The sequence below is a fragment of the Lathamus discolor genome, chromosome 5 (genome assembly GCF_037157495.1).
Source record: "Lathamus discolor isolate bLatDis1 chromosome 5, bLatDis1.hap1, whole genome shotgun sequence".
Taxonomy (NCBI): domain Eukaryota; kingdom Metazoa; phylum Chordata; class Aves; order Psittaciformes; family Psittacidae; genus Lathamus; species Lathamus discolor.
This window is the reverse complement of record NC_088888.1, coordinates 109,259,425-109,270,752: the sequence shown is the minus strand read 5'-3', so window position 1 is coordinate 109,270,752 and position 11,328 is coordinate 109,259,425. Positions and strand designations below refer to the sequence as shown.

Sequence of the window (11,328 nt, the reverse complement as noted above, 5' to 3'; positions counted from 1 at the left end):
AGCCTTAAAATGATACAGTAGGTCAAATTATTTTGCCAGTCACTGATCAAGTATTGTGCCTTTAAATTGACTCGCTTTTTGCTACTATGCTGAGTTTTATTATTACTGAAATAGTTATTAGACAGGTGTAAATGTACTTTAGTGTAATGTTTTTGGTATTTAATTTCAATGTTTGCAGATTTCTTATTTTCCAGAAATCAAGGTGGTGGGCCTTATTCTGGGCTCAGATGGTTCTTATTTACTCCACTGAAGGCAGTGGCACTTTAGCATGTGCAATTGTTTGAAACAAGATCAGATACTGTATTACCACATTAATGGGGTGCAAACCGACCATTACACATGGCCCATTTACACGAGGAAAACGGTCGCATGGTGGGATCATGTTTATAACATGACTTGGTCAAGGTTCACATGCTTGGCCAAATGGTGTTATAAATGCATTGCCAAATTGAGTTACAGACCTGATTTTGTCTTTCAGTTAGAAAAATCAAACTCCATTGGGGGTGTCTTGGCTTTGCTTTCTTGTCTTTAGACATTTGGGTTTTTTTTCTGCTAAATCCAATCAGAGCAACAAGATATTTTTTTTTAATTGTACATTTCTCTCTTTTTGTTGTTTATTTGTTCTTTTCTCTTTTTTTTTTTTTTTTTTCAATTTTAAGGTTTGCGTTTCAGTCGGTTGGTTGGTTTTTTTGTTTCTTTTTTGTTTTTTTTCCTGGCATATAATCATCAAAGAGTTTTGCATGAGAAAGGTGACAGTACTTAATGAAACTCAGCACCTAAGGGCATAAGGCAGTTGTAGGTTTGTTTGTTTGTTTTTTTATTTTTCAATCAGCACCAATCCCATAGATAATGTTCTACACTTGGTGTACGGTATAAAACTGATGTGGAGATGCCTCCTTCTCCACCTGTGAATCCTAGGTGTGGAAGTTGAAATACTGTTTCTTGTGTGTAAAAAACAAAAGAAAAGTTTTTCTTTTTGTTTTTACTTACAAAACATAGAGAATATCTTTTTTTTTTATACATACAGCAACCAGAAAGAAAGCTTATCTGAAGGTTTGTGTTTGTTTCATGATCTGTGTTTACCGTAAACAAAAATAAGGTCCCCTCTTTTACTTTTGCTTTAAGGAGCTTTAAAGTGAAGATTCATATTGTAGCAACTCATATAAGAGAGGTCCATCTCTATACCTAATACCTACAGCTGTGGGGGTGACATATTGGAGGATGTTGATAGTTCTTCTTAACCTCCTGTCTACAAAATGAGCATCCCATGCAGGGTATCTTTTTCTTGGGATGTCAATCTTAATGAGAGGCCCCTCGGGGGGGTAGGGTCGCCCAGAGGGAGTAGATGGTACCATTGCTCTCACCTGGAAAACGGGCAAGCAAGTGTCAGCCGTGAGTTCCTCCTGTTGCTCCGTGACCGCTCTGGTGGGCGTAGCCTGGGCCCCCCGGTACCCAGGGGTTTGGGGTGCCATGGGCTCAACATCGGGGGGCAAAGGAATGCCCCAGAGCAGCTCGGCGCAACAGGAGCTGGCAAAGATCTTAGCTCTTGGCCCCATGGGATGCAGCACACCATAATATAACAGCATCAAAGCTATCCCAGCAGCAAAGCTAAGAAAGACACAACACAGTGCTGGCACGGCATATGAGTCAGTAGTGTCAGGATCTCTGTAAAAATACCAAAGGAGTGTCAAGGCAGCGTTCTCCGTCAGGACTACCGTGTAATACGCAAACATTCTGTATCGAGTCCGCCCTTCCTTGACATTAAACCAGCAGAAAATGTACACAATCCCTACCACCATGTTGAAGAGGATCTCCTCCCACTTAGACATGCAGAAATCTGTCCCACCATGGATGATCCAGAAAGCCATGGCACACCAATGGACCACTACAAAGATCCCAAAGTAGAGCTGGAAAATGGAAGCAAAGAGAGCAAAAGAAATAACTCGAGATGAGATGGTGAAGAGGCGCCAGAAGACATGGATGAGGGCCCCTCTGTAGCTCATACTCTTCTTGTCGTCCCTAGAGTCCCGAAGAAGCTTGTGATAGGAGGCTAGCACCCAAGCCAGGGACATCAGGGAGGCCACAGAGGATACACCTGCCGGAAGACACACAGATCCACTGAGTTAGACAGGAGGTTTGGTTGAAAACATCATCTGCTCACTAAATTTTTGCATCTGGGGCAGGCTCAGTAGCCCAGAGGTTCAACTCACGTCAGGTTGTCCTTATAGTCTGGAGGAGAGAAATACAGAAATATCAGTGTAGGAATTGGAAAGGATGCTGTATGCATGAGTTCTCTGACACAGCACATTATGCGGCTCATTTTCATGAGCTGTTGGCTCTGCTACCACCCCAGCTCTTCTCTTCTTACAGTGTACAACCTCTGTCCTCATCCTTACTAGATCCACACTTGAGAATTTGATATCCAAATCCCATCTTTCAGTAGAAAGGGGTCTACCTTGGAGTGCACCATGGCAAGTGCGGGTCGTCTGTATTCCCTGTAACTGCATGGATTCTTTTATTTTTTCTAAAAAACTTTCATACAAGGAACACTCACTTTGACTTGCACTTGATTCTGCCTTCATCAGGAATCCTCTGGGAAAAATAAGCAGGTTTTTGTCACCCTGTAGTCCCATGTAGATGAATATATAAGTGCAAGGAACATCAAGACTCATCAATATCCTCCAAATGGTCTCAATTCAAATACTCTGATCCCTCCAGAAACTACCTGCTCTGTTTCCATGATGGACTTGAGACCTGCATTGGAGGTAGCTTATTTCCAGCCTTGTCTCCTGGGTGGACCACAGATCTAAGTTGCAGTCATGTCTCCAGCCTTGTCTCATTCTGCTCCTGCTGGGACCCCTTGAAGAGTCCTTGGATCTGGTCCAACCCCTTGCCTTGTCTGGGACCACTGAGGGAACCATTACCAACATGCACTCAGCCTTTGTGGGACTGCTCCCATCAGTGAGTGCATTTCCTGCACCAGGCTCACCCTCAGTTTCCAACTCATCCCCTGCACCTTGGCATGAGGCAGATACTCCATGATATTCCAAAGGGGCCTGATCTTATGCTACATCACAGTCAACACTTAAACTATTTGTTTGCTCCAAAGGATAAAACTGCCCCATCACACTTCAGAGCTTTTAGAAATAAAATACAATTGATTATCTCAAGGGTAAATTGAACAACTCATCGAGCAAAGCATCATAATGAAAAATAATTGAAAGATCCTTGGGAAAAGAAAGGGCCAGTGGCATCTTACTCCTTTGCTCCCACTGCTGCTCACTGCACAGCTGCTCTGCAGGCGAGGGAACAGATGATGGACTGAGATCCATGTCTGGGAAGCTCAGAAGTCTGGTGGCTATAGTTTGACTGGGCCTTGGCCAAAGATTTGTCTGGGAGCATCACCTATAAAAACTAAAGGAAAACTGCTAATGGTTTCAACCAAAACAAACAATAACAAACGCCACTCTACCTCTGATGTGCAATGCACTGGCACTGGAAGATAGGTCCATCTCTTTTTTTGCCTTCATTACTTTAAGAAAACCCAATGAGCAGCTTGCTGCAGCGGCTCTGGGGTGCAAAGCTAAAACATCTGAAACCCTAAATTTCTTTTTCTCCTGTTGTTTTCTCACTTTTCTCCTACCCACAAGAACCTGGCTGTCCTGGGGATGGACAGAAGATCCACTGGCTCTTCAGACCTCACTCTAGAAACTTCATCTTCTTTCTGAGGAGCCCACCCCACGGTATGGTGGGGTTACTTTTCCACTTCCAGCCTAGCTATGTCTGGAGGACAGGCGATGGAGAAGGTGGCCAGGAAGGATGGCAGACCTCCATCTCTGCCCTCACTGAAATTCTCCTAGCCTGCAGGTCCACCAAAACTACACCTTTACATCAGCTGTGGCGTTTCTCTCTGAGTACCTTGCCTTTGGGCTCACACGTGCTTTAGCATTTCAGACTGAACTTTTAAAAACAACAAACCACAAACCCGTAAGATCAGTGACCTTATCAAAGAGGCTAGCTTTAGGCCACCATCTAAACCACAGTTTTCCTGAAGTTTAAAGTCCTCAGTCAGAAACACTTTTATATAGGACTTGGGGACCCTAATGGGTGAAAATTTCTGAAAGTGAATAGCCTCACCCCCAAACATATGTAGAGTAAGTTTATTTTTAACCTACCAGATGAATTACACTTTTGGCAGACACAGTTAACAGTTTTGGAAGGCTGAGCAATGCCACACTATTCTTAAAGTAAGTGATTCTATGCGCATAAGTACGGTTTGTTGCAGTATCTTCTGGCTGTTCAGTTACAAAAAACTTCCCATGATTAGCAGCAAAGGAAAAAAAAAAAAAGAAACCCAGGTATTTTCTTATTTTAGTGCTGTTATACCAGAGACTTGTATGGCATTAGATGCACCTATCATACTGAAACTCAAGCAATGCCAACCTGCAGGAGACAGATGTGTCACACTGGCTTAAAAATGTTTCTGTTGGGTTCATTTACGCCAGAAAAGAAAGAGGAAAAAAATACACCAGAAACAAAAACCTAAAGGCTTTTCCCCCTGTAATGTTTTCAGTGCAGAAACCTACACTAATCATAGTCTTTGCTGTAAACTGCACAGAGCTGTCTGAGAGCGTGTTTGTTGAATCACTCACATTGCAGGGTACCTTGCCTGCTGATAGTCATCTGAACATCCCCTCGAGTCAACAGAGAGAGGCAGACACCCCCAGAAAGTGATTCACCCTGTCCTAAGATCCATGTGTGGGACAGGGAGGGGTTGACTCATGCTCCTGAAGTGTCTGACTCCATCCCTTGTCAGGGGAGTGTGGGGACTTGTGAACACCAGCAGTCAGGTGGGATGAGTCCCACTCTCACAAACAATTCTTTGCCTCCTCATCTGCACTAAGATCTGAGGGGAGGAATGAAGTACCACTAGACATTTTGACATATTCCTGTCCTTGTTTAAAAATTCATGACTCTGTGGTGAATGCAAATTTCATCACATCCTAGTGATGAGCAGGATCTGGACCTGGGTGTAAGGGCATGCGATCAGTGGGTGGATGTCAACAGGGACTGTAGAATGATATAAAGACTGCTCCAGTAATTTTTACTGTGTTGACACAGAAATCATTCTATGGCTATTTCGTACAGACTTCACACAGTATTGTGTGCAGTTCTGGTGTCCTCAATATAAAAAGGACAGGGAGCTGTTGGAGCAAGTCCAGATGATAAGGGGCTGGAGCACCTCCCATAGGAAGACAGGCTGAGAAAGTTGGGGCTGTTCAGCCTGGAGAAGAGAAGGCTGCGTGGGGACCTAATAGCAGCCTTCCAGTACCTGAAGGGGGGCCTGTAAGGATGCTGGGGAGGGACTTTTCATTAGGGACTGCAGTGACAGGACAAAAGTCAATGGGTTAAACAGGGGAAGTTTAGCTTAGATACAAGGAAGAAGTTCTTTACTGTAAGGGTGGTGAGGCACTGGAATGGGTTGCCCAGGGAAGCTGTGAATGCTCCATCCCTGGCAGTGTTCAAGGCAAGGCTGGACAGAGCCTTGGGTGACATGGTTCAGTGTGAGGCGTCCCTGCCCATGGCAGGGGGTTGGAACTGGATGATCTTAAGGTCCTTTCCAACCCTAACTCTTCTGTGATTCTATGATTCTATGAAATGACAAAGCATGCCTTGGCTTTTGTCATATTGACCATGAGTTTCTCATTCCCACCCTTCCCTGTTACTTGTAGCCTGTGACATCTTCATACAATGTACAGTTCTCACAGACTGTGGGATAAATTGTCTTTTCTACTTCTCCAGGCCTTACTTCTAAGCAACTATAGAGATCCCTCCAATTACAACTAGAACAAAAGTTCTGTAAGTTGGATCACATGGGAATTATTTTTTAACTTGGATCTTGACTTTTGCACGTGGTGACTGACGCACCTTCATCTACCATAAGCGGGTTTCGACTCCCTTCCAAGGTTTGTTTATCAAAACGTTGGGGCTGTTTTAAAACTGAAGTCACTCCATAATCCCACTCCCACTCCTCCCACTCCGTGCTTAATCTTGGGAGTGGAAAATACCTGACATGCACTGCCATATCTCTGTGGGCATTCTCAAGCCAGGAGGACATTAGGTACGATGGGGCTAGAAGCCCTGTGGCTGCATCTGCCGGATCTGTTTCCCACCTTCCCATAACAAGTCAGATTGACATAGACTGGTGTTATCTTCAAACTCTCTGCACCACGGTTTACAACAACCCCTGAACTCCTGTCACCTGCTAGGAAGCAGTAAGTGACTCACAGGCCATAGTCAGCACTAGTGAGGAGTCAAGCCCATGTGTCTTGAATGACACATCACAAGACTTAGTCCCCCACATCGCTTTAGTAATGCACCCTGAAGTCCTTACGGTGAGACATCTCCTAAGCTACATTCAGCACGGTGAGGAAGAGCTCTGTAATGTCCCCATTTGAGAGACGAAGCACCAATATTTGAAAGATTTACTCAAGGTCTCACATGGAGACACCTCTGTTGGAGACACCTTTAGGTGCCTGAATATGGAGCTGAACTCACCCATCATCTTGAACTGCCTTGATGCTGACTTCTTGCCTTAGTAATTTTGCCTTTCTCAGGGGGAGCTAATGAACAGTCTCCAGTGGTAAACATGTGGCACACAGACTAAGGAACAGTAAATGAAGAGAAATGAGAAAGCAGTAGAAAGTAAGGCAGCTATATAAAAGGCTAGTTTCTGACAAGTGTTGGACCAAGGAACAGAGCCTCTGTGAACGGTAAACAAGAAATGCTGCTTTGGATCATGAAGACATGAGTGGATTAGAGTATAATGAAGGTAGTGACCTGATATCAGAGGAGAGGAGTTCAAGAGAAGGACCCGGAGCCTTGCTGAAGCTCACAGAAGCAGGCTGAATTTCAACCTGGTTTGGTTTTCATTGTCTAATTCCTACTGATGATCCAGAAAAAGAAAAGGCTGCCTCAGAAATGTAACGAGGGTCTTGGAAGAATCCACATCAATAAGCAATGACTCTCCTTAAGCTGATGTTGCTGTTTTTAAAACCCACATATATGCAGGAACAAAACCAGCACATAGAAAGCCTTCCCAGTCTATATGGCCTATTCATGCTATACAATTACAAATGGTTTTACAGCTAGACTAATAAAAGCTATAGACAAATGATACACACAAAAATATGAATATCAAAAATTAAAAATATATAAATTTTTCCCTTATTTGCAGTGTTCAGCTGAGAAGAGAGGTTTTTCACTAGAGGTATGCACAGCTCTCGTCAGAATCCAGCTGCAGGTTGCTAGTTCTAAGTAATTTTAATGCACTTACTGTAGCATATTCCCCAAGTATTTGCTGTGGTGCCTGTACCTTTAAAGCTGAAAATGGTGCCTAAATGGGGCTGTATTTCTTTTTTGACGTTAATTCTCTTGAAGACTCTACTAAAACAGAATGGGAAGATACCAACATTTCTCCTGGGTGAGCTGGACAGCAAATATTTAGTGCGTCATGAAACCTTCCATCAACCCCTGTGCAAAGGCAGCGCTTGCTTAATGCCAAGTGCCATGTCTCAGTTCCTCCCCATCACTTGCTGGCTGCTCAGGCCTCTGTGCTGTGAACCCTGTTATTGTGTTTTCCCCTTTGGGTGGCACGTTCCTCCCTGAAGCTCAGTATGAGTCAAGGAACAGGTTTTCATTTTGATGCACAGAGACTGAAAATGCATTTATACACAAAAGAGATCAAGCTCGATTCTGCTTTTGTAACAAAATTGCTGTAAAGTCGCTCCCCCTTACTTTTTAATCTGATTTTATTTATTTGTGCCAGAGTAAAAGGGGTCAGAATCAGACCCTGGGTCTGCTTTTGTTTCTGCTGGAGTTCAATGCTTGATCTTTCTTTTCTCTTTCCTTTCAGAGAAGTGAATGACTTTTGTTTTCTTAATTTTCCCTTTTTTTTTTCTTTTTTTTTTTCCTCTTTGAACATGGAAAAATATGGCTCATTGTCAGTATATGAATAATAAAGGGTTGCATAGACCATTTTGCCATTTCTTTTCCTCTTAGGATTTCAGGTCAATTCTTTAACCAGTTTCCCCAGTGTGCCACCAGTCCATTATGGCAGACTAGCACTATTCCTCCTAAGTTTGACCCAGGAATGGCCTCCTCACATCTGTGTGACACCTGCATTCCGCTTTGAGCTGCAGTGACCAGCGACGAAAAACAGAGCCTGACACCGGGAAGAGATGTTACACCAGTGTCCTGTTCTACGCTCTTTTCCCATGAAAAATGTTTTGGTTTCATTGGGCAAGGGGTGAGCTTCAAACCGGCAATATCTGCTCCGAGGGAGCCGTACTGAGACCTTCCTCCAAGGATCGTCACAGCCCCATGCTCCCCAGGACACAGTGTCACCAGTCCCTAAGAAATACAAAACTGTTGGTGACTGCGGAAGGCAAACAAAGGTAAAGAACTCAATTCAGGGACCAATCTCCAAGAAGGTCTGGACAAGAAGAAGGTCTTATACCACTGAACCCCACTGGGATTTCCTGACATGAGGCTTGCATTGAATTTCTATACAGGATAGTCCATGTCCAAGCTAGCACAAGGAGGGCTCATCCACATGACCAGGACCAGAGGAACATCCATGTTCCCATAGCTTTTATCGTGAGAGTGATGAAGTCCACAGCAAGGTAACTTCAGAACAGTTGCCTACATGGAGAGTTGCCCTCCCATCCCTTGCCAGTTAATGGCTGGGTCTTGTCCTGAAATGTGAATATTTCCTAAAAGCCTTTTTTTTTTTTTTTCCCCTAGATTAAGATGTCTTTGCTGACCCCAGAAAAGTTGGATCTCTTTTTAGTTCCCATCCAGCCTTCACCTTATCACTGCCTTGAGGAACTGTACTCCACAGGTTCACTGTGAACTGTGTTTCAAAAGGACTTGCTTTTCTCCCCTTTCATGCGCTGCCTTTCAGTTCTCCCAAATGCCCCTTTTTCTCTGCTGCTAGAAGAGGTGACCAGCCACATTTGTCTGATCTGTGCTCTCATTATCTCAGCTGCTTCTGTCGTGTCTCTCCTATTCATCTCCTCTGTGAACTCCAGAGATGCCAAACCAGCTCAGGCCCTGGGGCCATCCAGTCTTGTATCTTCTCCTGGATGCAAGCCAGTGACTCATCCTCCTTCTGCAGGAGGCACAAGCACCCCAGGCCAAGCAGAAATGGGATAATCTGCCCTCTGTTTTGGACTGTCCTTGAATACCCGTGGAGAGGTGTCAGATCTCCTGTTGAAAATGTTGGCCATCACCCATTAGATAAGGACTGGCAAAACTTCTCCCCTCTCCCTTCTCCCCCATTTTAAAATACTCTTAATTAAGACCTTCCTTTCATCATGTGCTTCAGTGTTTATCTTACCCCAAGGAATGCTGCCTGAGACATGGGATGAGCAGCCCTCTGGAAATGCCTCTCTGTTTCTCCATTAACAGCAGTGTGAGTGATCAAACTGAACTGACCAAAACAAGAAGCAGCTAAGTACCCTAGGTAGCAATGGTTTGGCATCTATCAACTCCCTTTAGGAGTTGAGGGGAGAGCCCTGAGTCCCAGAAAGGTGAGGAGAGAAGAAAGGAGGGTTGGAGAAACCTTCTTCTGGCTCCAAGATGAGCAAAACAGCTAGCATAGGCTCCTGAAGAGCAGAAGATGACAGACCCAACATAATGTGGGCAAACTCAAGTGACTCGACACAATGATTTTATACCACTGAGGCAAAACAACCCCCCAGCACAATCCTGATGAGAGAAGGACATATTCAAGTTGCATTTCCTTGAACAGCCAGACAGAGTTATCACCATCCTCAAGAAAGTGGTAGCAGAAATACAATATCCCCCTCCTTCATCAATTAGAAGAGCTCTGATCTCAAATGGCATGTATGTACACAGTCCTCATAGGCATGTAAGTCATAGAATTATAGCCCATAGAATGATTCTGCCTTTAGAGTCCCTTTTGATGTTACATAAGTTCTTACGACATTGTTTACAATGTGAAACTGATTATTTTGAAATGCCTCTTCTATTTTGAAATAGAGCCCAAATGTTAAGAAAATGTAAAGAAAAGAAATCATTGTCCCCCTCTTACCAAAAGCAGATAGTTCCACTTCAGTGGATGCTATTTTGAGGGTGTTAATATCGGACAATTCTTTCCTTTGTAATTTTTGGCTAGTAAACCAGAAATCTCATTAATCTTACTGAAGGTGTTTTTAGTGTCAGTGCAGGGCTACATTTGATGGTGTTTCCAACTAGAAGAGCTGCTGTTATCACTTAAATCGGGGTTCGTGTTCATGTTCTGCTTTCTAATGCCACACATACAGGAATGAGAGACAGTCTGGTCTAACTTTATGCAGGTATTAATCACCTGGGCTAATTCTGGGCTCGATATGTGCTGGGAGAGCAGAAGCCAGGATTGCCTGGGCACAGTTTAGGTTGTTTGAAATAAAGCATGAGAACTTTCATATATGTCTCTTTTTGCCAAAAGCTGCATGAATTGCCACTCTGCTCAGGGCAAGATACCCTCTGAAGAGTCATCACTATAAATACCTTTAAAATATATATATAAATATATATATATTTATAAATATATATAAAATTTATAATTATAAAAGTTAAGCTCTTTTTAATCTGAATGCCTTTAACCACTGTCTCAGAATCACACTGAAGAAGAACCCCATCTGAATCCCCAAAAGTGAACAGCTACAGACAAGAGGTTTGAAGCTCCTCGAGAGAGACCCAAGGAGATTTCACTTGAAATGGTCTATCAGGATGTCCTGACAACAGCTCCAGGAAGGACAGGACTTAAATCTGTGCATGCAGAGCAAAATCCCTCTTTGTAAACAATGTTACAGGGCAGCAGAGCCTACCACAGAAACCTCATTCAAGCTCATACAGCCAGGAGAAGTGTACAAGTCCTCTCAATGGACTTCCACTGCTTTTTCTTGGTGTACTTTCTGGTTACTTTTGTGCTCATTTGCTTCTGAACTCAGTTCAGAAATCAGAGTAGGCTGTGCAGAGCCTTGAATCTACAGGGCCATCAGCATGGCCCTGAGGCATCCAGACTTTACCAAGCACCTGAGACAGAAAAGAAGTCAACCTAAGCTACCTTTAAAGTTAATATGAAGATCTAAGCACCACCATTAGCATGGATCTACCATGGATCTCTAGAGGCTAAAGACACACAAGTATGACTGCGCTGCACTTGCAGACTCTTAGTTAGATGTACAGCATTGTGTGGTCACTGATTACTGAGATCTAGGTTTTTTTCCTCTGCTATTTAAAATAGCCTTTCCCACAGCA

At 43.6% G+C, this 11,328-nt stretch overlaps 1 protein-coding gene across 1 annotated transcript in view; it reads right to left on the bottom strand.

Annotated features, from left to right (window-relative positions):
* Window positions 1-1,130: 1,130 nt before the first annotated feature.
* Window positions 1,131-11,328, bottom strand: part of XKR6 (XK related 6) — a 180,581-nt gene continuing 170,383 nt past the window's right edge. Inside the window, exon 3 of the mRNA XM_065681879.1 lies at window positions 1,131-2,095. Coding sequence (XP_065537951.1) covers window positions 1,131-2,095 — 965 coding nt within the window. The remainder of the gene's footprint in view (window positions 2,096-11,328) is intronic.